This window comes from Mastigoproctus giganteus, chromosome 11 (genome assembly GCF_048544385.1).
Source record: "Mastigoproctus giganteus isolate SK-2022 chromosome 11, ASM4854438v1, whole genome shotgun sequence".
NCBI classification, from domain to species: Eukaryota; Metazoa; Arthropoda; class Arachnida; order Uropygi; family Thelyphonidae; genus Mastigoproctus; species Mastigoproctus giganteus.
This window is the reverse complement of record NC_143585.1, coordinates 73684563-73709116: the sequence shown is the minus strand read 5'-3', so window position 1 is coordinate 73709116 and position 24554 is coordinate 73684563. Positions and strand designations below refer to the sequence as shown.

The following is a 24554-nucleotide window of genomic DNA, read 5'->3' as shown; positions in this document are numbered from 1 at the left end:
ATGGAGAATTCTTTAGGAAAGGGGATGCCAGAAGTTTATCAATCTAACAGGGAGCTAAATAATTTTGTGATAATTGAGAGTAAAGTGGAAGAGAAATTGTTGAAGCCAAACATAAAAATGTTACCTGGGGTGGATGGGATCTATCTAATTATATTAAGGAATGTAAGCAAACCCTTAGCTATAATTAGAAGAGCATCTTTGGATTCAGAGGAGGTCCCTATATAATCCCTTCAGATATACTGGAAATTTTGCCTGGTCAGACTGTAAATGCAAAATTTCTAAATGGTTGGTACGTATAAAATGTCTAGAGCCAACATGTCCAAAAGAATCAAAATCAAAATATGCAACCCCTCCCATATGTAATGAAGATTTGGGGTTTTTTTTAGGAGCATTAGCAACTAAGGCCATATTGCTCCGGGGATATGCGGTTGTCATTCTCTGACCTGTCCGCATCCTCCGTATTTGGTGGGCACGGGCTCAAACCCCAGTCTAATCGAGAAGCGTGTGCTACGCACTGCTGCTCCTGCCCACCTGGCTACGGAGGCACCAAGATTTGGTTTGGATCAGACTGTAAATGCATGAGTTCTAAACAAAGTAGTACTTATAATTTAAATGGAAATCATCTTGTTTTGAGAGATGGTCAATTAAAATATAAATATTCCCACTGGAATACCTTGCGCCTACCCAACCATCTCTATCTATACTATAAATTTTGTTTGGATTAATTTATAAACACAAGTCATTAGGAGAACACAGAAAAACAGAAATGGTGATTTATTTTTTTAGAAAGCTGGCTTATGAAATAAAACTAAGAAACACAAAAAAAAAATCTGATTTTAAAAGTAAATTAAGATAGTTATTTTTGCTTACAGGGAAGGATATCCTTATAGCGGTTCTTTGGACGATTGATTTCTTTCTGTCCATGAGAACAAGAATACTGAGGGTCAAATTTCAGCCATTCTGTTAGCTGCTTTAATTTCTAGGAAAGAAAACAGTAAGAAAAAGTATATATTGTAACATAGAAAGCAACAGTCATGAAAGCTGTTCAGTATTCCAAGTGTAACCAGTATCATTTTTGTCTTATAGGAATCAAAATTCAAACTATATTTATTATGCACTTTGCACAAAGTAAGAATCTGGCTGCACCGACAGACTGTTTAAGCTTATTTGCAGATTAAACTTACTACTTTAAACTAATAGTGTTTTGGATACTGATAACATTTTTGATTACTGATAAGGCAAAATGCCTCTTACCTCAACAGTCATTAAATTAATTATGCATTACCATATTATTCATATAATACATACATATATTACAAACACATTTGTAGAAGAATTTAATAAGTAGCACCACCACAACAATTTTGTTTCTTAAAATCTGGGAATACAAAAATAAAGAAATAAATTGAAATACCACATTCTGACTAGCACAAAGAACCTACAGCTGAGAGTATACACCTCCCCACAAAACACACACACACGGATTAACTGAACTGAAAATATATATATCAACTAAGCAGCAATACAAGATAGATACAAGGTTTTAAACTTAATGGTTTAAACAATATTCCCCACAGACTTGTTTTTGGTCATTCAAACATCCACTGTCTTGGTCACTATAACTTTTTTATTTTACAAATAGAAAATTAAAATAAAATGAAGCTCTCCTTTAGCTTGTAGCTAAAGGAGAGCTTCATTCAGCTCTCCTTTTAGCTTTATTCAATGTAGCTGGACTGGAGGTTTTTAAGTAGTCCAGAGATGAAGCCACTCATGGCAAGAATCTATCTCATACAAACTTGGGTGCCCAATATGACCATGTTAGTATTTTACATGGACTTGTTTTGACTGTGTCAAGAGAACTTTTTTGTAAAATCTTTCAATTCTCAATGAGATATTTACATGTTAGTTCTCAATGTCACTTTTAATATAATCATGACATCTTTGCTGCATGGCTAAAATTTTTTATGATGAAAATGAGATTACTGCACATGGCGATCCTCTCTCTGAGTGTCTACTTCAGAGCACGCACCTTGAAAAATAGATTGGAAAGATTACTATAACTGATTTAAAAATAAAAATGTAATAAAATCCTAACATATGGTAACCCTGTTTTTCATCTTAAAAACTTTTAGCAATGCAGCAAAGTGTTGCATTTATATGAAAAGTTTGACTGCATATTTCTCTCCTTTAGTGAGCATATATAGCTAGCAACTTTGGACTTTTAAAAAAGCTTGAGGAATTATATCTAGATAGGATTAAAAAAGATTTTTTTGGCCAAAACAGAAGGTCCTTTGTAAAAAGAAAAAGTTCTTTTTCAAAAAATAGAAGGAAAACAGATTTTCTGAAAAAAAGTAGGAGTTTTTTTTTAAGTCCACACTGCACTAGAAATTAAATTTTCACTGCCAAAATACACATTTACTTTTAAACATTAGCTTGCCCAAGATTTTTCTGTTGTGGATTTCTGTTTAGACTGTTTTTTTTTATGGTTCAAAACTTCTTCAAAAATGTTAAGTCAAAGTTTTCTTTATAATAATGGAATTGCTGTTCAACAAATATTTGAAGTTGTAATACTTCATTGGATCATATCAAAATATAAATCACCTCAACAGTAAAAAGTGTAAACTTGCACTAAATCTTTGTTTGTTTGTTTTTTAACCTTATGTACAAGACAGCTTAGATTAAAGTTTTACCCTGTCAACTTGTTTTAATTTCATGGCACACTGTCTCTGTACTTGGCCCTCACTGGTCTTTTGTAATTGTGATTGACAAGAAAGGAGGCCATTACTAATTTACTAACAGGGAAGGGAGGTGTTTTGCACACATTTCTTGATTCTATTGACAGTGCGAGTTGGAAGCTGAAAAAATATAGTTTATTTTCTTTAAAAATAATCTTTAATTACATTAGTTTTTAGTACACTTAAAGTTCTTTTATTAATACTTACAGCTTTCTAAATTGAGAGAAGGTATCACCACTTGGAGCTGTAATATATGTGTTACATTGGAAATGAAAACTTAGAGAATAAAGTTAGGTTTTTATTTTTTGGTTTTTTTTTTTTATGGCTAATTGAAGAATTATGGCAAACTTTTATCAGGTCTTTGTCACAGCCATTAATAAAATTAAGAAAAAAATTCTGATTTTAATGCCATTTTACTATTTTTATCAAAGAGAAAATGATGGAGAAAAATGTTTTTTGCAAAAAGAAAGAGAAACTATGGTATGAACTCAGGTACGATAGTGAGACAGAGAAGGGGGTCAAATCAAATCAAAAATACTGATTCTCCATTGTAAATGAGGAGAGCTGGCAGCTCCAAGCATAGTGCCTTTGCTTCACCAATCAGTTTTTTCAGAAAAAAAAAAAAAAAAAAAGGTGGGAAATAGTCTGGTTATCTAAATAAAATACCAACTGTATAGTCAAAATTCAGGGCCACAAGCAACCAAAAAAGAAGAAAACAAACTCCACATAAAGTTTCCATAGCAAAGGTGTTTTTTGACATATACTATAGTGAAAAGAATTCTTTTTATTTACTGTTAAACTTTTCCAGTTAAAAAAATAATTAATGAAGGAAATTAAAAGTGAATATTATTCATATTAGTAGTGGCAAACAATGTAAAAAAGCAAGCTTATACAGCATCAGCCAAAAAAAAAAATTTTCCTATTTAACCTATCCATCCCCTCCAGTAATTTGTCTAGTTCTTCCTTGAATTTATTCAAGCCATTCTGTTCCACAACAACCAATGGATGTTTGTTCCAGCAGTCAACCACCCATTGACTAAAGGAAAACTTCTGCACATCTAGTCTGCAACCATCCTTCCTCAATTTGAATTTATGCCTCCTCACATGTGTAATCTGAGCAAGAATCCCATCAGCATTTTGAGCTTGCTTGATCCATTGAAAGCCTTAAACACTGCAGAGACCTCATTTTTTATTTATTTTTTTATTTATTTATTGTACTATGCGGTCCCAACCAGTTTTCCCAACAATCCCACAATCTATTTATAATGCTGTACCACTAACAATGTTGATTAAAAAATTAACTCAGATTCCCTCATAGAGGGTCACAATTATTGTCACAATGAAGAAGTCAACTTTTCTTCAAACCTGAACAGTCCCAACCGCAAACAGTAAAGGGGATTACCTCAATCAGTCTCAACATACAGTCCCTGGAACCAAAGCATCACTGGTCATCTGTCAAGAAAGTAACCACAATACAATCCAACAGACTCATCGTGGTGGCCTAACCCTCTTCACTGGAGCCCCAATTTCTCCAATAAAAGCCTGCCCAAAAAGTATCAGCAGTCTCCTCAACAACTGCTAGTGTATTGTGAAGTTTCTTATAAGCCAGAGTGTTCGCAGAGTAGACTTGCACCTATAATCAGAATGGTGGAAGTGCAAGGAAGCCACAGGATTTTGCGGCACAAGCCAGAAATAAAAAATAATAATAATAATAATAAATAAAAAAATACAAATAATAATAACAAATAAAGAATAAAAATAAAAAGTAAAATAAAGAATAAAAATAAAAAGTAAAATAAAGAATAAAAATAAAAAGTAAAATAAAGAATAAAAATAAAAAGTAAAATAAATAAAAAAAGTAAAACTATTTTACCCTCCTCATATAGGTAACTAGCCAGCTGACTTCCGAATTCTCCAAGCTGTCGGGCCTCGACTGTCCACAGATGTAATTTATTCCAATGATTAACAACTGGCTAAAAGAAAACTTCTTATAAGCCAGTCTAATTCTCTGTATAATTTGTATTTATGGCTCCAAATTCTGGATCATTTATAGTAGTGAAAAATTCACCTTCATTCATTTTATAATCTCACACACTTATTAACCTCAAGCAAAGTCTCCTCTAAACTGCCTGACTGTCAATCTCTATAACCCACATATTGCTCATATGGGTGCCTATTTGCAGATCTCCCCAAGTGGGTTGCCATCTTTGGACCCTTTCAAAAATCTTGAAATCTTTTTTTATGTGTGGTCTTACAACTGCCTTATACAACCTCTCTATCTTTATGAGAAATGTTCAATAATCATCACTGGCTTTTCCCTAACTGCCAGGCGCCTCCGTAGCCAGGTGGGAAGGAGCAGCAGTACGTAGCACACGCTTCTTGATTAGACCGGGGTTCGAGCCCGTCACCACCAAATACGGAGGATGCGGAAAGGTCAGGGAATGACCACCACATATCTCGGAGCAATATGGCCTTAGTTGCTAATGCTCCTAAAAACCAAAAACAACAACAACCCTAACTGCCTGTCTACTCTGCATGGAAAACTTCATGTCCACCCATAACTCCCAAATTTCTTTCTTACTCTACTGTTTTTAATTCAACACTGCCAAGTGTATAAGTTATTTTGAGGTTACTATTCCCTAAATATAAGAACCTTGCATTTTTCTATATTAAAACAGTTGCAACTTTTCCAATCATCTTTGAAGCCTATGCAAGTCATTCTAAAGAAGAAATGATCATTAACTCTCTCAATCTTCACATCATCTGCAAATTTACATCATGCCCTCTATTCCTTTGTTGATATCATTTATGAAAATCAGAAATAATAGTGGTCCCAGAACCAATCTTTGGGTGACCTACATAAACCCTCTGCCTCCCACTACCCAACTGATTCATCTTAAGAATTTTACCTATGCTTTGCTAAAATACACAATGTTCAAATTATTTCCTACAGCCAACTCATGGGTAACTGTATCAAAATAGCCAACTAGATCAGATAAACATAATTTTCGATTAACCAAACTAAAGTAAACGCTGTGTCAGATGCAAATGCAATTTTGACATGTACCCTACTATATGAGATTTTATACAATTCAATATTTCTTGTATATTACAATTCTCATTTATATCTTGAAGTAGGGAATATATCAAAATGTATTTGCATCTGAGTTTCTTCTTAAAAGAAACTCAGATGCAAATCTTCTGAGATGATCTCAATTTTGTTGAAAACTGCCTTCATTGGACCTTGCAGACTTAAATTGACATCATTTAAGAAATGAAAAATATTAACAAACATGTAAGTTTTGCCAACCAAGCAGCTGAAATGCTTGGTTGGCAAAACTTACATAGAAATGGCAGCTGATTGAGAAATTTTTTTTTATTATTTTACATGTCAAAAATATATAAACTTCTTATCTAAACTCATTACATCTTGAGAGAACTTGTCCTCGAGTAAACTGCCTAATTTATGTGTTTAAGTTAAGTTTTCTATAAGAAGCAGGTATTTCTTCACATACAAAACAGCAAATAACTGGGAATCAGGTGCACTGCTTTTTATATTAACTAGAGTACCCATTGCAAATATTTCACCAAAACTATTTCAGAGAAGAAATAAAGATAAATATCAAAGCAATCACAAAAACTTTCCTTCAGCTCCCTTCACTGCTAACTATGGTGTCAGTGGAATGGATTAAGGTAAAAATGCAATTTGATCATTTTTTACATGCATGACTATATTGTCCTTTAAAAATATTACAATTATATTGCACAAACATTATCTGGACCTGGAAACTGTAAAGTTGTCCATGAGCAAAAATGGCAACTTTGTTGAAAATCTGACCGAGATTTGTTGATTGTGATGACAAAAGCTAGGAAATTGTCTTCTCTTCAAAGTAAATGGCAAGTTGGTTTTACTGGGAACTAAATCAATTCTCAAGATTTGGAAATTGGTCAGAAAATTTTTTGAATTTTTTTTTTTCTCAATTTGACTGCTAAATAAAACCTATTGCAAAAGGAATCAGGTCAAAAGCTTGTTTAGTCTTTGAGTTAGTCAAGTTCAAAGAGTATTCTGGAAAGAGGGACATAAGTAAATTATTACACAGATGATTTTACTGTTTTGCTAAAACTTCATTTAACAAGGAATTCATTTTCTTTTTTGCTAACATTTCCATGAATAAGGCAATAACTTACTTATAAACCTTCTCCAGCCTCATTTTTAATTTGAGCCACTATCCTGAACAAAGCCAAATCATGGTGGCAGCTCCATCCATGCAGTTTTTTCCACAAAAAAACCATTTGCCATATTGGTTGATTACATAAAATTAATTCTTCTTTATGCTGCATTCTTCAGTACACTGCATTATCAGGACGAACTGAGTGAATTTTCTCCCATAACACTTCTCAGCAAACAGCGCACACAATACTTGGTCAGCTCTACTCCTATTATAAAAAATTTAGTAAAAGAAGTTATGGCCTTTTTTTGAGATTTAGGTTCTTTTCATTTAAAAACTCAACTGGTTTGCCGAAGAATTTTTTCTGAGTTGTAAAAATGCCTTTTTCCTAAATGTCTTAAAAGTTTGGATAGTTTCATTGCATCATTACTTAATATTTCAGAAGAGCTAATGACCCACATTAGCTCCATCTATGTGAAGAAATATACTTGTAGTATGCTGCTCTCCTAGACTTTGTACTGCTGGACTCTATGTTGAAGTATGCTATATTTGCAATTGCAGGCACCTCTTCTCATATATGTTGTTGATTTCTGAAGTTTTCAGAACTTCCAGGACTTTTTATGCCATGCTTTGGGGATTCACTGTAGTGTCTCCTACAAATGTGCTATCCTAGTGTGTAGATCTATAGCATTCAGTGCACTGTTGGTGTGTGCAGTGGATGTGGTCATAGTGTTTATATGAAGTGTATATAATTTACACTTCATATAAAATTTGTTGTGTTCTATTGTTTTTGCTATTATTAATGCCTACCAAAAAAACAGCTCTGTTTCATTGCCAAGTAGTAGTAGTAGTGGCATGTGATGCAAGAAAGCAAATGTGAGCTTATGCAGCATCAGCCAAAAAAAAAAAAAAAATCACACCATTCCCTCCAAATGCCTGTCCAGTTCCTCCTTAAATTTATTCAACCAGCATTTATTAAATTTATTAAAATTTAATAAATGTTCCTCCTTAAATTTATTCAAAGTCCAGCAGATCACTTTCAGTGGCCTGTGAATCAGAGATTGGGAAGAAACACTAGTCTAAGAAATGGTCACCTGAAGTTTATGTATTGAATCAGGCCCAGACTGCTTTGATCACCTACCCTACTTGGCTACATCTTGGCAATGATAAGATGTACTCCTCTCAGTTTTACTTCTGTTAAAAATAAATAAATAAAGGTTCCAGAATGTTCCCTCCATTTAAATATTAGACTTGAACCAGTGCTTAATGATTCTTTAAATGAACACTATTCTCACTTATATCTTTCCAAGATAATAGTTCAGGAACATGTTCTGGCACTTTCCCCCCACTCCAAAAAAAGATAACCCTGGTAACTCCTATACTGCATCCAGAAATTGAAAGAAGCACTTCAATTTACAAAAATATGAAAAAATAATTAAGAAAATACACTATAAAAAAACTTATCTAATACTAGGCAAGTTTTAAATTTTATAAAAAAATAAAAAAGAACTACAAATTCAAGGTCTGGGACCAATAAAAGTTATCTGTGAAATATGAGATTAAAAATGGTTCAAACAAATGTGTCTGCTCTCTCCCCAATAACTTCCACCATGATATTAGACAAAGTAACAAAAAAAGTGAATGAAATGGGAAAACTGTGAAATATCACAGACTAGAAGTTTAGATTTCATTGATGGCATTCTGTATGATTACAGTTACACACAAAGACTCATGGGACAGGTGAAATATCCACAAAATGATGTTTGCAAAGTAGGAATAAAAGTAATTGCAAAAAAAAAAAAGAAAAGAAAAGAAAAGCAAATGAATTGCAAAAAAACAGAACTTTATAATAGCAGATAAATTCTGTTATTTAGATTTAGTTGTAACAAAAAGAGGAACAGAAAATGTAAATAATAAAATAAATAAAGAAAAAGAATTTTGCTCAGTTATGTCTTGTTCATGGAAATATAAGGAGCTTATCAAGACAATCAAACTAATAAAATTAAGACTATCTGAAACCAATAGAAAAGCAGTACTGCTAGCCAAATGTCACTCACACAAAGAAAGTATAAAATAGACAAATGAGAAACAATTAAGAAACAAGCATGTGTAAATAATGCCTGTGAATAATTAAACCTGTGAATAATGACCATGAATTTTAGGATTGAGATGGCAGGATAAAACAAAAAACTATAGAAAATATAACAAAAACAAACAGATACGGATAAAACAATGGTGATGGAAAAGCCCTAAGGGAAAAAAAGAAAAACATAAAAACCAAGGAGATACTAGAAAAGGATAGTTAAGAGAGCCAGAACAAATTAGAAAGAATTATAAACACGTGAAAGTAATGATTTAAAATTGAGTTAGTGGAGAAGTGGGATAAAGACAACCAACTATGTGGAACATATGATTTTTTTTTCTCAATTTCTATGCTCCATCCAAGAATTGAAAGAAATATGTTAAGTTACACTACATGAAAATATAATACTGATATTTTATTCCAAATATTATAAATAATAACCAACTGAATTGCTTGCTGTAACCTTTTATTCAAAGTATATTTTAGTAAAATGCTTCCCACCCTATTTTATAAATAAAAATCCTTTATATTAATAGTTTAAGTAGATTTAAAAACCAAATCTAGGAATGACCATATGCTAGAAAATGCAGTGCTTGCAGGTGACAACATAAACACAAAATAACACTCTCTTTTCCAGTATATTTTTTTTTTTTTTTAGTTGGCTAACTGCCAAACACAATTTTGGCACACCTTTTCCTTCTTTATTTGCTAGCTTTAAATAGCCTCACATGACTTTAACACATGCTGTCAAATGTGCATCTATCATTAAAATCTACTATCAAATGTTTGTGATATACAAATAGAAAAATTAGCATTTCAATTGTGAATGGTTATATTTTATAAGTCGAGACTTTACTACAGGCTTGCTAGTTGTAAAAATTAATAAAAACTAAAAACATCTAAAAAAACTGATGCAAATTTCATTAATGTTTTTAAAATTTTTTTATTTGGATTCAAAAAACAAGAGTTAACAATAATTATGTTTCAAGCTTCATGACAGTTATGGAATTATAACTGCAATAGTCACAGTACATATTCTTTCCATTGTGCACAATGCAAACTGAAAAAACAACTGCAGTAATAATGAACACTGAATTAGGTAAAAAATATAAGATCTATACTGATTCTTAAGTTCAGAACTACTGGGAATATGATGAAGTGTTCCATTAATTCATGTGCACACGCTTTAGAATCCTTCCTGAGATTTTAATGTAAGATAAAAGTGTGATTCTAAAAGATAATAAATTTTAAAATTGGCAAAAATCAATTTTTCTGTTTTGGTCATATGAATGGATAAAAATAAATACAAAAATCTTTATATTTCAAATGTCCCCAAAGTAAACATGAAGCAAATCGTTACCACATTAACTGCCACAACGTTTAAAAAAAAAATTTTTTTTTTTTAAATTACATGTGGGACTACAACTTTTTTTTTGTTGTTGCTGTTATATGGTGTCTAATCTGTGTACTTAGACCACTCATATCATAAAAAAATGGAAAAATATAGATTTTTCTTATGAAAAACTGATTTTTGACATAATATGAATGCAATCTGACAAATCAAATGACGTCAAATCAGTTTTTTTTTAACCACGTCTCACATGTCCCAGTTGTAAAAATTCTGGCCATCTGCTCTTCATGGACTAATGCTATTAGTGGAGTCCCACAGGGTTCGGTGTTGGGTCCACTGTTATTTTGTATATTTATCAATGATATTGACGAAGGTATATCAGGCTTAGTGTCAAAGTTTGCAGATGATACAAAGGTTGGCAGGTTGTTAATGACAGTAATGGCAGTGTGCTACTGCAACAGGATCTAGAAAAATTGGGCAGATGGGCTGAGAAGTGACGAATGCAAATACTGCATATGGGTAGAAGTAACCCCAGTAGAAGTAAACGTACCAACTGTGTGGTACTGCACTTAAGGTAGTAAAAAATGAAAAAGACCTGGGAGTAATTGTGAAGATATGAAGTTTTCTGAGCAATGTAGATAGGCTGCCAGGGCAGGTCATGGGGTTTTGTCAATGATATATAGGAATTTTTCTAGCAGGGAAAAGGAGGTGATTGTCCCTCTGTATAAGGCAATGGTCAGGCCATGCCTTGAGTACTGCATACAGGTCTGGAGGCCTCATTTTAGGTAGGATGTACAGAGAAGGGCAACAAGATTGGTGAGGGGGGAATGAAGGGATCCTCTTACCAAAATAGGCTTAAATTGTGCAAATTGCAGCAGCTGGAGACTAGGCACCTGCGAGGTGATCTGATTGAGGTGTATAGGGCCTTGAATGGGTTGAGCACGCTGAATTCTGATGGAATTCTTACACTTGTTCATATTACAAAACTAAGGGGACATAAATTCAAATTGAGGAAAGATAGATGTAGAATAGATGTGCGGAAATTTGCCTTTAGCCAGCGGGTGGTTAATTGCTGGAACAAACTTCCTATGTCATTGTGGAAGTTGATAGGTTAAATAAATTTAAGGAGGAACTGGACAAACATTTAGAGGGAATTGTTTTGTAATTTTTTTTTTTTTTTTTTTTGGCTGATGCTGCATAAACCCATACACTTGCTTTCTTGCATCACATGCCACTACTACATCTCATACTGCTTGTTTACATTTATGCCATTTATTCCTACAGTTAATAGGCATAAAGTTTGTAAAGTTGCATGGTAAAATATAAATAGTAATAATGGTAATTTATGAAAACAAGCAACTTAATTTCAGTGTAAGATAATATTTGAATCTCCCCACTCAGGCCACGAACTTGAGGCATTTATGTGATACAATTTCCAGCAAGGGCCATAAGTCTTTCTCAGAGTAGAGGTCCATATTTATTCATAACAAAATTGACCTTTGTTAATATTGATATTAGTAGTGGCAAATGATGCAAGGAAGCAAGCTTATACACCAACAACAACAACAACAACAACAACAACAAAAACTTCCCACATCACCTATCTGTCTGTCTGTCTGTCTGTCTCTTTCAATACTTCGTCTAGCTCTTTCTTGAATTAATTCAAACTATCCACTTCCACAACAGCAGATAAAGTCTGCTCCAACAATCAACTACCCACTGGTTGAAGGCAAACTTCTGCACATCTATCCTGTAACTATCCTTCATCAATTTAAGTTTATTCCCTCGTGCATAATATTAGCAACAGGAAGAATGTAGGGAACGGGGTTTTTACCGTGTTGGCCAAGATTTTTGCAGTTCCGGTGAATGCTAAGTTTTTATATATATTTAGTTGTTTTATTGACTTAATTGTTATACTAAATTATTTTCTATAAGTAACTTTATAGTCCTAGTCAAGCTGCTTGGTTTATTTGAATTTAGATAGCGATTTTGAAAGTTAATACTTAGTGTCCGTAGATTTTACTTTTCGTAACTTGCCACCATTCTTATACGATACAGAATAGCATAACGTAAATCTCGAAATTCATAGCGTAAGGTTTAACATAAAACTAAATAGGAAAATAAGTAGCACTGTATTAGAAATATAGTATAGTATAGTACAGTATTATCAATTAATCAGTAAAATTTATTAATCTTATTAAATTTCATTGTTAATTAAATTATACTTAAACGGAATCATGACCCAGACTAGCACAGTAAAGCAATGGGCACAAAGTAGCGATTGTACTGTGGCTTGCGGGAGAACTGAAGGGAGCCATTCTCCAATGCATCACAGTCTAAAAAAATATACTAAGTACAAAATGTGCGCTGTGTGCAGACCTATCTAGAACAGGACATGATCTAGCCAAGGAGGATGTCTTTGTGTGTGCTGGGTGCAAAGACCGTGAAGAAATTAGGTGCCGACTCAACGTTCTGATGGGCATCTATGAGAGTTTGAGGTGTAGGGTAGATGACCTCAAAGAAATTAATATGAGGGACCCATCAAGCTCTCAGCTGCTCAACTCAACGCCAGATCTCACTCTTGTGCATCAGGCAACACAGCAACAATCTCCAAGGAAGAATGCACTGGTCCCACAGGAAGTAGTTATTGTTGGTGACTCTACTGTCAGGGAGACAGGGAATATATTATGCAAAAAGGATAGGTGGAACAGGACCACCATGGTATGTCTGCCAGGGGGCAAAAGATGATAACATTGTAGGGCAGATATCAACTTTTAAGGATACAAAAGGTGATATTGTTGTACACGTTGGCACTAATGACCTTAAGAGAAAGAGATCTGCAGATTTACTTAACAAATACAGGTCAATGCTGAAAAAAAGTTGCGAGTTAGGGTTCAATTTGAAAGTGTCTGCAATTCTGCCCAGACACGATAGGAGACAGTATATGATGAGAGCCTTGCCAATCATAGGGTAGAATTTTTTTCAGTGTGGTTTGTTTATTTGTTATTTGGTTTTTAGAAGCATTAGCAAATAAGGCCATATTGCTCCGGGGATAATTTCCTGACCTTTCCGCATACTCTGATTTTGGTGGTCAGGGGCTTGAACCCCGGTCTAATCAAGAAGCGTGTGCTACGCACTGCTAATCCTGCCCAACTGGCTACAGAGGCGCCTTCAGTGTGGTCTGTGCTTGCTAACAGGAGAGACTGCTTCTACAGGGATGGGATACATTTAAATAGAAACGGGGCAAGAATATTTGCTGATGCTATCGAGGCAGTGTTGAGTGGGTATGACAAATTGCTGCAATGGATAAAGGGATGGTTGAGTGGGAGACGATAGAGAGTGGTAATAAATGTACACTGCTCTATGTGGACTGATGTTATTGGAGTACCCCAGGGCTCAATGTTGGGCCCGTTATTTTGTGTATTTATCAAAGATATCGATGAAGGTATATCATGCTTAATGTCCAAGTTTGCAGATGATACAAAGGTTGGCAGGGTTGTTAATGACACTAAAGACAATATGGATCTAAAGAAAAGTTAGGCAGATGGGCTGAGCAGTGGCAACTGATGTTTAACATTGACAAATGCAAAGTACTGCATATGGGCAGCAGTAACCCAAGAGAAACGTACCAACTATGTGGTACTACACTCAGGGAGGTGGAGAATGAAAATAACCTGGGGGTAATTGTGCAGTCAGATATGAAGTTCTCTGAGCAGTGCAGATGTGCAGTGCAAGTCATAGAGTTTTGTAAATGATATATAGGAATATTGCTAGCAGAGATAAGGAGGTAATTATCCCTTTATATAAGGCAATGGTCAGGCCTCACCTTGAGTACTGCATACAGGTGTGGAGGCCTCATTTTAGGAAGGATGTAGAGTTGCTAGAACAAATACAGAGAAGGGCAACAAGATAGGTGAGGGGAACAATGGGATGTGCTTATGAAGAAAGGCTTAAGTTCCAAATGTTGCAGCATCTGGAGACTAGGCACCTGCGAGGTGATCTTATTGAGGTGTATAAGGTCTTGAATGGTTTGAGCAGGCTCAATTTTTTTTTTTTTTTTTTTTATGTGAACCCCAAACACGAGAGGTATTGGAACCTATAGTACTTAGTACCGTGCTTGGGTTGGAGGTTGAGAAGATGAAAGAAGATATTTGTTGACATTGGACTTGAACTTCTGTAGATTGTAATTTTCAGGAAATACGTATGAAGGAAGGTTGTTCCAGAAAACAGCAGTTGAATGAATAAATGAGGAAGATGAAAAGTTGGTTCTGTGGGTTTGAAGTTGGACAGTAAATGGATGTTGGCTGGTGGCGGCACGTGTTTGGACTGTTTTGAAAGAGAGAGCGGGAATTATAGAAGCCAGTTCAGAAGAACAGTGCCCATGGAAGTATCTGTAGAAGAGGCATGCAGCAGAAACAGTACGTCTATGAGAAAGCGAGTGGAGAGACTCTGTTAGAGATGAATCATTAATTAACCTAACTGCCCTCTTCTGAATGGAATCAAGAAGCCTGAGAGAAGTTTTGGGGGCACCACCCCAGATTTGGGAACAATATTCCATGGCAGGGCGGATTTGCGATTTACACAGAGTGAGCAGCTGTTTGGAAGAAAAGTAACGCCGAGAGCAAAAGAGAAAACCAAGTTTTTTAGATGCAGAGGAAGCAATGTTTGTAATGTGCTTGTGCCAAGAGAGATTAGAAGTCAGGGTAATCCCCAAAAGAGATATATCATTTTGCCTAGAAATCGGAGTGTCACTAAAGATAAGCATAGGAGCAGAAGAATCCTTTTTGCGAGATATAAGACAAGACTGAGTTTTAGAAGGGTTGAAATCAACTAAGTTATCTTTGCCCCGCTGGAGAATTACCTGAAGATCAGCATTTAAGGAATTGGTAGCAGATTTTCGAGAAGTTGAAGCTGATTGAGCAGGACAAGGTTTCTCAAAATGGAAAGTGGAATGCAATGTGCTATCATCGGCAAAACTATGGATAGGATTTCCAGTCAATGGAAGAATATCCTTAACATACAAGAGGAAAAGAGTGGGGGAAAGAACTGAACCTTGGGGGACACCAGCATTAGTGGAGAAGATAGAAGACAGAGAGCCATCTACCATCACCCTCAGTGAGCGATCAGAGAGAAAACTGGATAACCAATTAATAAAAACAGTTGGAAAACCATAAGGTGGAAGCTTGTTTAGAAGACCTTTATGCCAAACACGATCATAAGCCTTTGAGATGTCAAGAGAAACTACTTGTGTTTCACCGAACCTTTCCATTGAATTAGTCCATAAATGGGTAACATAAGCCAGAATATCACCAGTGGATCGACACTGACGGAATCCATACTGGAGATCGTTGATCAGACGGAAGGTTTCTAGGTAGTTTAAGAGTTGGCGGTTAATTGATTTCTCCATTACTTTAGAAAGAGTAGAAGTAATTGCAATGGGATGATAATTTTAATAACATTAAAATCACCAAGGAAAATTACCTCACTGTTAGGAAAGTTGGACTGGAGAAAGTCAAGTTGCAAAGAGAGGAAGTCAAAGAGCTCCAAGTGATTAGTGGAGTTGGGAGAACGGTAGAGACAACAGATGAATTTGACACAATGAGGTAGAGAGATTTTAAGCCAGAGAAGGTCAAAGAGAGGAGATTCCAAATTGCCAAGTCTCTGACAGGGAATATCAGAAAGGACATATGCACAAGTACCACCTTTGAGGCGAAAGGAATCATACAGCGAATAATTTGGGCATCTGAGATGAGCAGTTGAATCAACCGATAACTGAGATTCTGTCAGAAAAAGTACATGGGGTTTGGCAGACTGCAAGTGGAAATGGACATCGTTGAGATTAGAATTGAGACCTCGTGTATTTGTGAAATGAATTAGGAAGTGCTCGGGAGGTTTAGATCTTTTCGCAGATAAGCTTGCTCTATTAGTTTGACAATTCATGGTGCATTCAATAGTAAGAAAAAGTGGATGCGACATGCTGTATGAAGTAATGAAATTTTTGTATATGGCGTACACGTGGTAAGAATATACCCAGATCCTTGACATAACGTGGCCTCGACAATGCTCCCCGCATACACACTACTCAGGCTCCCTCCAGTCACTATCTGGCAGAGTAGAGGTAGCAAGGTTATACACTTGCTGATCCGGAAGCCTCCTAGAGAGTTACCAATAAGTTCGGTCCGGTGTACTAACTAGCAGCCGGCCTGCGAACACCGTTTTAGAGATGTACCCTCGAAATGTAAGGAATATTTGATCTCACCACAACATTCATCATAACCTCAAAAGTCATCAATCATACTGCATGATGGAAGAGATAGGGAAGGGTTGACCGGAACGTAGCTCTAGAGACTAAACATGGGTTCCACCACTTCAAGCCTCCAATAAGCAAAGTGGTGGTATTTCACCGGTTGATGAGAGTCATCTGCCACCTAGTACTGCCTGCTAACATAGAGGGGCGGCGTTCCTCCATGTGATGTGGGTGTCACACCTCGACCCCTGCTTACGTTGGTTCACGCCTGGGTGGTCACCCACCGTGTACTTCAGCATGGAGGTTATACCCAGGATTACTAACAGTACCACCATCGTGAAGGTGCAAGCAGAGGATTTGACTGTCACAGACCGTGCGGACTTCACCAAAATTGGGTCCACTTGACTTGAGTGTCACCCGAATATCAATTCCATCAGCGTTTTAAACTCCCAGGTAGCAAGTACAGCTTGTCTGGAATATCTGAGAGAATGTCTGTGACAACCTCAAGGACCAATGCTGATGGGATACTTCCGCTTGCTCAGATTAAGAACCTGAGGGGGCATAGATTCAAATTGAGGAAAGACAGTTGCAGAATAAATGTGCAGAAACTTGCCTTTAGCCAGCGGGTAGTTGATTGCTGGAACAGACTTCCATCTGTTGTTGTGAAAGTTGATAAAAGAACTAGACAAACATTTGAAGTGACCGAATGGGTGAAATGGGAAGGTTTTTTTTTTTTTTTTTTTTTGGCTGATGCTGTAGAAGCTTGCTTTCTTGCATCATATGTCTCAACTAATGCTAATGCCATTGGCACTGATCTTGCTTAATCCATTCAAAGCCTTAAACACCTCAATCAGGTCACCTCAGAGGTGCCTAGTCTCCAGATGTTGCAATTTGCAGAACTGAAGCCTTTCATGGTTAGGACCACCCTTTTTTTAAACCCTCACCAATGCGACATAACCATTAAAAGTTCAATTTTATCATTTCTGTTGTTAGATGATTGCTCCAATTGCTGACAATGCCTACGTATCTAAAATATGTTGTGTAGTGAAGTAATATTCTGTTGATGGACAATGCTAAAATATGGGAAACAAAATCCATATACCTATTTGAATCCAGGAACTACCCAACTTACATAAGGGTTGCGTTCCACTGAATGCTACGTAAGTCGGAATTTCCCCCATGCTTGTGAAGCACTTGCAACTGTGCTCGCCCAATTGATTGAATCAAAAAAGAAATATTCGATGAACATGTAAATAGAAATATTTATTGTATTTATCCAATTTTTTATCTCATGCACAGGAAAAATTACAAAAGCGTGCAATTTAAAAAATTTTAAAATTATAAAAAAAAGAGAGGAAACAGGCATAAGGTCAGTAAGTTTTACCTCTCAAGCATTGTTAATGGCTGTCTGGATGGTGGCTTTTTTATTTTTATCTTAAATTTCTTTGTAGGAAACAAGCATATCATTCTCCCCTCTGGTAATTTTTAAGAATCATTCACTGTCAGGACCCATCTTCTCAAACCTCACCATTGCCATCTCTCTGATGATGAAGCGTCTTGGCTCCTCATTTGATCCATCTTGAGCTTTGTCAGCATTTTCTTCTTTCATTATCACTGCCTGTAAGTCAATAAGTTCTTCGTTAGATAATTCCTTCTCTTCTTCCTCTATTAACTCCTTCACGTCTTTGGCATCAACCTCCAACTGAAGTAGTTCTGCAACCTTTACAATCTTATCTGTAACCTCTTCATATGATTCTTTTTCAAATCCTTTGAAGCCTTTTACATGCCATTTGCATATTTTCTTCCATGCGCCATTTAAAAAACTTTTAGTAATTTCTGCCCAGGCCTTATTAATGTTTAAGATGGCGGGGTAAATATTGTAAGATTTCCAAAAGTCTCTGAATGTAAAATTTTTCTCACCGTCTATTGCAGACACTGGATGAGCAAATGTTGTGCATAAGTATTATGCTTTTAAATTCAAAATAACACCCTGATCCATAGGTTGGATGAGTGAAGTAGTGTTTGGCGGTAGAAATACGACTCTCACATTCAAATGGATATCATCTAGATGCGTAGGATGTCCAAGAGCATTATCTAATAGAAGCAAAATCTTGAAAGGAATGTCGTTGTCTTTACAATATTTTTCAACCTTCGGAATGAAGCAGCATTTAAACCAATCCTCAGAGATATTGTTATCCATGCTCTACGGTTCGATCGGAAATGCACAGGTAGGGTGGCATTATTGATGCCCTTAAATGCACAAGGATTTCCAGAATGATACAAAATCAGTGGTTTTAATCTGTAATCTCCTGCTGCATTAGCCCCAAGCAAGAGCATGGCCCTAGCTTTTGACGCCTTGAAACCTGGCATTGTATTTTCCTCTGGCAATGTATGTTCGATCCGGCATTTTTTCCCAATACAGAGCAGTCTCATCAACCTTAAAAATCTGCTGCATTAAATAGCAGCCGTCATCAATAATTTTCTCCAACACATCACAAAATTTCTCTGCAGCTACAGAATCGGCACTGGCGACTTCACCGCATACTTTAACATGGTGGAAACTAGCGCGATGTTTGAACCTATTAAACCACCTGTTGCTTGGGTTGCGGTTCGCCTTACTTATCCTTAATAACTTTATAAATACTTGTTGCTTTTGCTTGAATGGTCATTAGATTCTGGTGCACTCGCTTCTGAATCTGATTTTCCATCCATATTATTAACAGCTGTTCCATCTTCGATATAGCACCTGAATGCTGTTTTGTGATCACTGTTGTTCTTAAGTGCTTAATCCTTTGACTGTACTTTAAAATAGTATTCACTATTGAAGCAGCGAGACCTAATTCCCCTGCAAACTTCTGATTACAAACTCTGTCCTGCTTCTTAATTAATCATCTTCATTTCTAAATCAATTTTGTTTCGTTTCTTGGCACTACCACCACTTGCACTTTTCGTTGGTCACTTTCCCTTCATCATTGTAATACGTTTGTTTGTTTGTTTGTTATTTGGTTTTTAGGAGCATTAGCAACTAAGGCCATATTGCTCCGGGGTTATGCGGTGGTCATTCCCTGACCTTTCCGCATCCTCCGTATTTGGTGGTCACGGGCTCGAACCCCGGTCTAATCAAGAAGTGTGTGCTATTTGTAATACGTAAATAGGAATGAAGAGAAGTTTCTGAAAATTTGATTTTTATATGATTGAAGATTTCAGTGAATTGGAACACATTTCTCCATAACAGCGTAAAAACCCACACAATTGCAGTTATCGGTATTATCACAAATGCAATAAGATCGAGTTTACTATCCGTTTATAATTAGATGCACTAACAGAAAAGCCCAAAAAACTGGAAAGTGCAAATTGATTTTGTTGTTTTGTGGTCGTGACCTCTAGAAACGTGCTTTAGAAAAATATCACAAAGGCATTCAAAATTGATTCTTATAATGGGAACATATGATGATAACGATGAAATTGTAGTGCAATTTCCATTGTAAATATGACCTTTTAGAGGGATAAATAGCTTAGTGACATTACGAAATTTTTAATTTCCAAGGACTTGGAATGAATTACAAAAAAAAAAAAAATCTGTTATTGGGTTCACATTACGATATTTTCATGATACCTCTATTTTTTCCTACATGATGCAAAATACGTTTCCACGATTTTTTTAAGTTTAAGTTTGCACAAAGCCAGCAAAAATTTACGTAAAGTGGAATTTCCGTAAGTAGAGTATTACGTAAGTCGGGGAGTTTCTGTATATTAGAAATATCCATAAATGCTAGAAGCATTTCATTGTTTGAGGGCCAGTCATCAGTATTACCCTGACATGTTAGAGCTTAATGTGAGGGGCACGATTGACACCCCGCATTTCTCCTCCAGGACAAATCAATGTTTTGTTTCAACAAGATGGCATGCCACTATATTTTCACAATGCAGTTAATATTTCCCAATGAGCTACTTCCTGACTTTGCTGAATCAGTCAGCACACTCACCTAATTTTACTCTCTTGCCTTTTAGAATATGAAAAAATTATGTCTATATTCTACACCAATATTTTAAAGAAAAAGACAGCAATCTACTGAAAATGTTCAGATTATATTATAAAGCATATGGCTAAAAATAAAACTGAATATACATTGATGTTTGCCATACTGAACTTTATTAACTTTAAAAATATTTTATCTAAATGTAACTTGTTTTCGCTGTATCTGTTGTTGGTGGTGGACTTAGGGTGTATCAATATCTTAGGCCATATTGTGCCAGTGTATTATGTGTGTGTGAGTGTGCGTGTTCACAGGCTATTTGCATGTTGTGTATTGCAAAATCTGGAATAACCCAAAAGGGAAAAACATATTTGTTGGAAAGAGAATAACAGTAGTCACTACATTATTAGAACTGATATTTCAGGAATATTCACAAATTCACTTATGACAGGAATATACAGGATCATCAAAAAAAGAAACAGTTTTGATTTCCTATATTTATTTTTTTATGTATTGCACTGATTATTGCACTTATACTCATGAGCTTGGCATAATGAAAAATGTAAAATGGGGGTGTTTGTTATTCAAACAAAACAATCTACACTATGATTAATGTGCATCCAAAACTGTTCACAGGTACCAACCAAGACCACCCAAATTCTATGTCATTCAGGTTATCAATTAGAGATGACCATATTTTACGATACGATCAGACATGAAATTCTCTGAGCATTGTAAACAGGTTGCAAGGAAGGCCCATGGTGTCCTATCGATGATCTATCGAACTTTTGCAAGTAGAGATAGGGATGTGATAATCCCATTATATAAGGCTTATGTTAGACCACACTTGGAATACTGTGTTCAAGTATGGAAACCGCACCTAAAGAAAGACATCGAGCTTCTTGAAAGGGTGCAAAGAAGGGTAACTCGCCTGGTGAGATCGGCAAAAAGGCGTCCTTATGAAGAAAGACTTCGAATATGTGGGCTGCAGAGTTTGGAAACTAGACACCTTAGAGGAGATTTGATTGAGGTGTTTAAGGCTCTGAGAGGCATCAGTAAAATGAATGAGGACAAAATTTTCAAGATTATAAATGATGCTAGAACTAGGGGACATAAATTCAAGTTACGGGGGGAAATGTTTAGATTGGACTGCAGGAAGTTTTATTTTAGCCAGCGAGTTATAAATTACTGGAATAAGTTGCCTTCATGGGTGGTAGAGGCCGACAGTTTGGGGAAATTCAAAGGTCATCTGGATAGTACTTTCGGGTAAGGGAAGCGCATAGGATGATAGGTTTAATTTCCTTTTTATTTATTTTTTATTTTATTTTTTTTTTATTATTTATTAATTATTATTATTTAGTTATTTATTTTATTTATTTATTTTTTGTTTTTATCATTGTTTTGTTCGGATTTTTTTTTTTTTTTTTTTTTTGGCTGGTGCAGCATAAGCCATAGGCTTTCTTGCACCATGCGGCCGTTACTAATACTAATACTAATATTATAATGTTCTTTCAGGAAATGAAGTATTGCATCTGCTTTATGTGGTCATGCCCCATCTTCTTGGAAAAATGTTTCTTCTGTGTTCACTCCCATGCTCTGAGAAGTTTGAACAAAGTAGTCCTGAAAGAGTTTCAGGTAGCATTCCATATTAACTTCCAGAAAGAGTGGTGCAACAATTCCAGCTTATGAAATTATCAACCACACCATGCATTTTTCAGGATGCAAAGGCACCTCCATGACTGCCTGGTGGGAAGGGGAATTCTCACTGCCCCTACAAGCTTGTGATTTTTGACATTAGTAAAGAAGTCACTAAAGAATACTCCCTACAGGAGCTGTATGATAGAAATCCAGCAGATTGTGGGATTTTGCAGGTTGTGTAGTGAGGTGGCTATTCTGACTAAGAATAAAGCCAGAGGGTCCTCTGACTTTAACTTTATTATTGAAACTTCAGGGACTATCAGTAGATTTCTGATGGCTCGAGAGAGAGTTTTCATTGGCTGGTCCTCTCACAGGGTGAGGGACCTTTTGACGCCGACCCAGTGCTACAAGTTGTTGTTGTTGTTATTAGGTTTTTAGGAGCATTAGCTACTAAGACCATATTGCTCCGGGGATATGCGGTGGCCATTCCCTGACCTTTCCGCATCCTCCGTATTTGGTGGGCACGCGCTTGAACCCCGGTCTAATCAAGAGGCATGTGCTACGCACTGCTGCTCCTGCCCACCTGGCTACGGAGGTGCCTCGTGCTACAAGTGTACGAATTACGGCCATGTGGTGAGGTACTGTGTGGCTGATGTTGCCTGTGGTCACTGTGCTAATCATGAGTGGCCATTCCTTTAAGGAATTCAGCAAGAAGAATGAGTCACCAAAGTGTATTAACTACGTGAGGCAAAAATGTTCCTCTGGGCACTCTTCTGTGGACAAGAATTGTCCTGACTATCTCACAACAATTGATATCGTTAGACGAAGAACAGACTACGATACCTGAGATGGTGTGGATGTGATCAAGAGCCCCTCTACCTTTGGTTGATACATGGGACGATTATCCCATGTGATTGCTGCATGACTTGGGGATGGCTGCTCTCTCTGGTGCCTGGATGTAGACAGTAGCAAAAGCTGGGTCATGTGTTGGGGTCCCTTGCCTTCTGGGTGATCAATATGTGATGGCTCTCCATGTTGGAGGGTGAGTTGATGTTATTAATCCAGTTTGACTAAGGAAATGTAAATCACTAAGTTGTTATTACATTATGATAACTGAGATTATGTTAAACGAGAGAGAGATTCTCCTGCCGCCTTACCCAAGTTGGGCTATTGGATGATGAAAATAATTATATCTATATTTAACTATAATTATGTTCATCATCCAAACATAATTATATTTAGATCATGGTTAAATAATATTTAACTTAATGTTTCCAAAAATTCAGTTGGCAAAGCTATCTAAGAATTATTTTCGAAGTTTTATGGGGTGAGAGATGCTCGCTCTATAAAGCCTAAAGGTGGTTGATTTTGTTGATCAACCACCTTTAGGCTTTATAGTTATTGATTAGTTGTTGATTGTTTAGGAAAATGTTTTCCTGGATGGGGTGACCTACCTCCTCGTGGTGGGGGTGGAGACGCTGTCCCTGTTGCGAGGCTAAAGGTCGTTGCTTCCTTTCAAAATAAAACATAATGACATAAAGTCATTATGTTTTATTTTGTTTGAATCTAAACTAACCATTTAAAAGGCTATGATGTAGCTGAAGCTGAGCATCAATAGCATATGGGCAGAAGCTCAGGTGGCCATTTGACAAAGTTTCTACATGCATATTATGTTTACTGACACAGTCACTAAGATGGAAAGTATGCATCATCAATGAACCGTATATGGTGAATAATTGTTGCATTGCTTTCCAAATATTAACAAAATGAATCACAAAAAGCAAATCACCTTTCCTTTGTCAACATTGGTCAGGGATTGTTGCATCTACATTTTTTAAAGAACGGTTGAACAATACTTAATGTGGCTGTTTGTTTAAAATCCACCTGTTGTGATAACTGTTTAATGATTTCCTTAGGCTACAAATAATTGCTTCCTATACAATATTTTTAGATATTCTTGTGGACTTCTTTCTACTAACAACATACTTCTTATTGTTTAACACAGAACAGGACTGTTCAAAATTTTTTAATAACCTAAACATTATTAATCTTTCTGACTTTTCTGGAACTAAACCTGCCTAACTGGTGATCCTCGGCCTACGTAGTGTTTTGGAACACATGTTAAGTGCAAATGTAAAATTGCAATTTTTAAATAAACACTGATATGGTTTGAATGATAACAATATGAATCCCAGTAACAATGGAAAATTGTGCAGCAGACATCCTTACAATTTGCAATGTGTGTGTGTGTGGGTGTAATAGAGTGAGGACATAGAAGTAATATAAGAAATTAGACATAAATAATAAAGGCAAGACATATAAGTAATAGAACAAAGAAATATAAAAATATGGAA

General features: G+C 36.0%; 1 protein-coding gene across 1 annotated transcript in view; it reads right to left on the bottom strand.

The window, feature by feature from the left end:
- The window catches only part of LOC150078126 (tyrosine-protein phosphatase non-receptor type 12-like), a 115608-nt gene that overhangs the window by 72684 nt on the left and 18370 nt on the right, over positions 1–24554 (bottom strand). The window contains exon 2 of the mRNA XM_090384472.1: positions 871–979. Within this exon, the coding sequence (XP_090240598.1) occupies positions 871–979 (109 nt within the window). The remainder of the gene's footprint in view (positions 1–870; positions 980–24554) is intronic.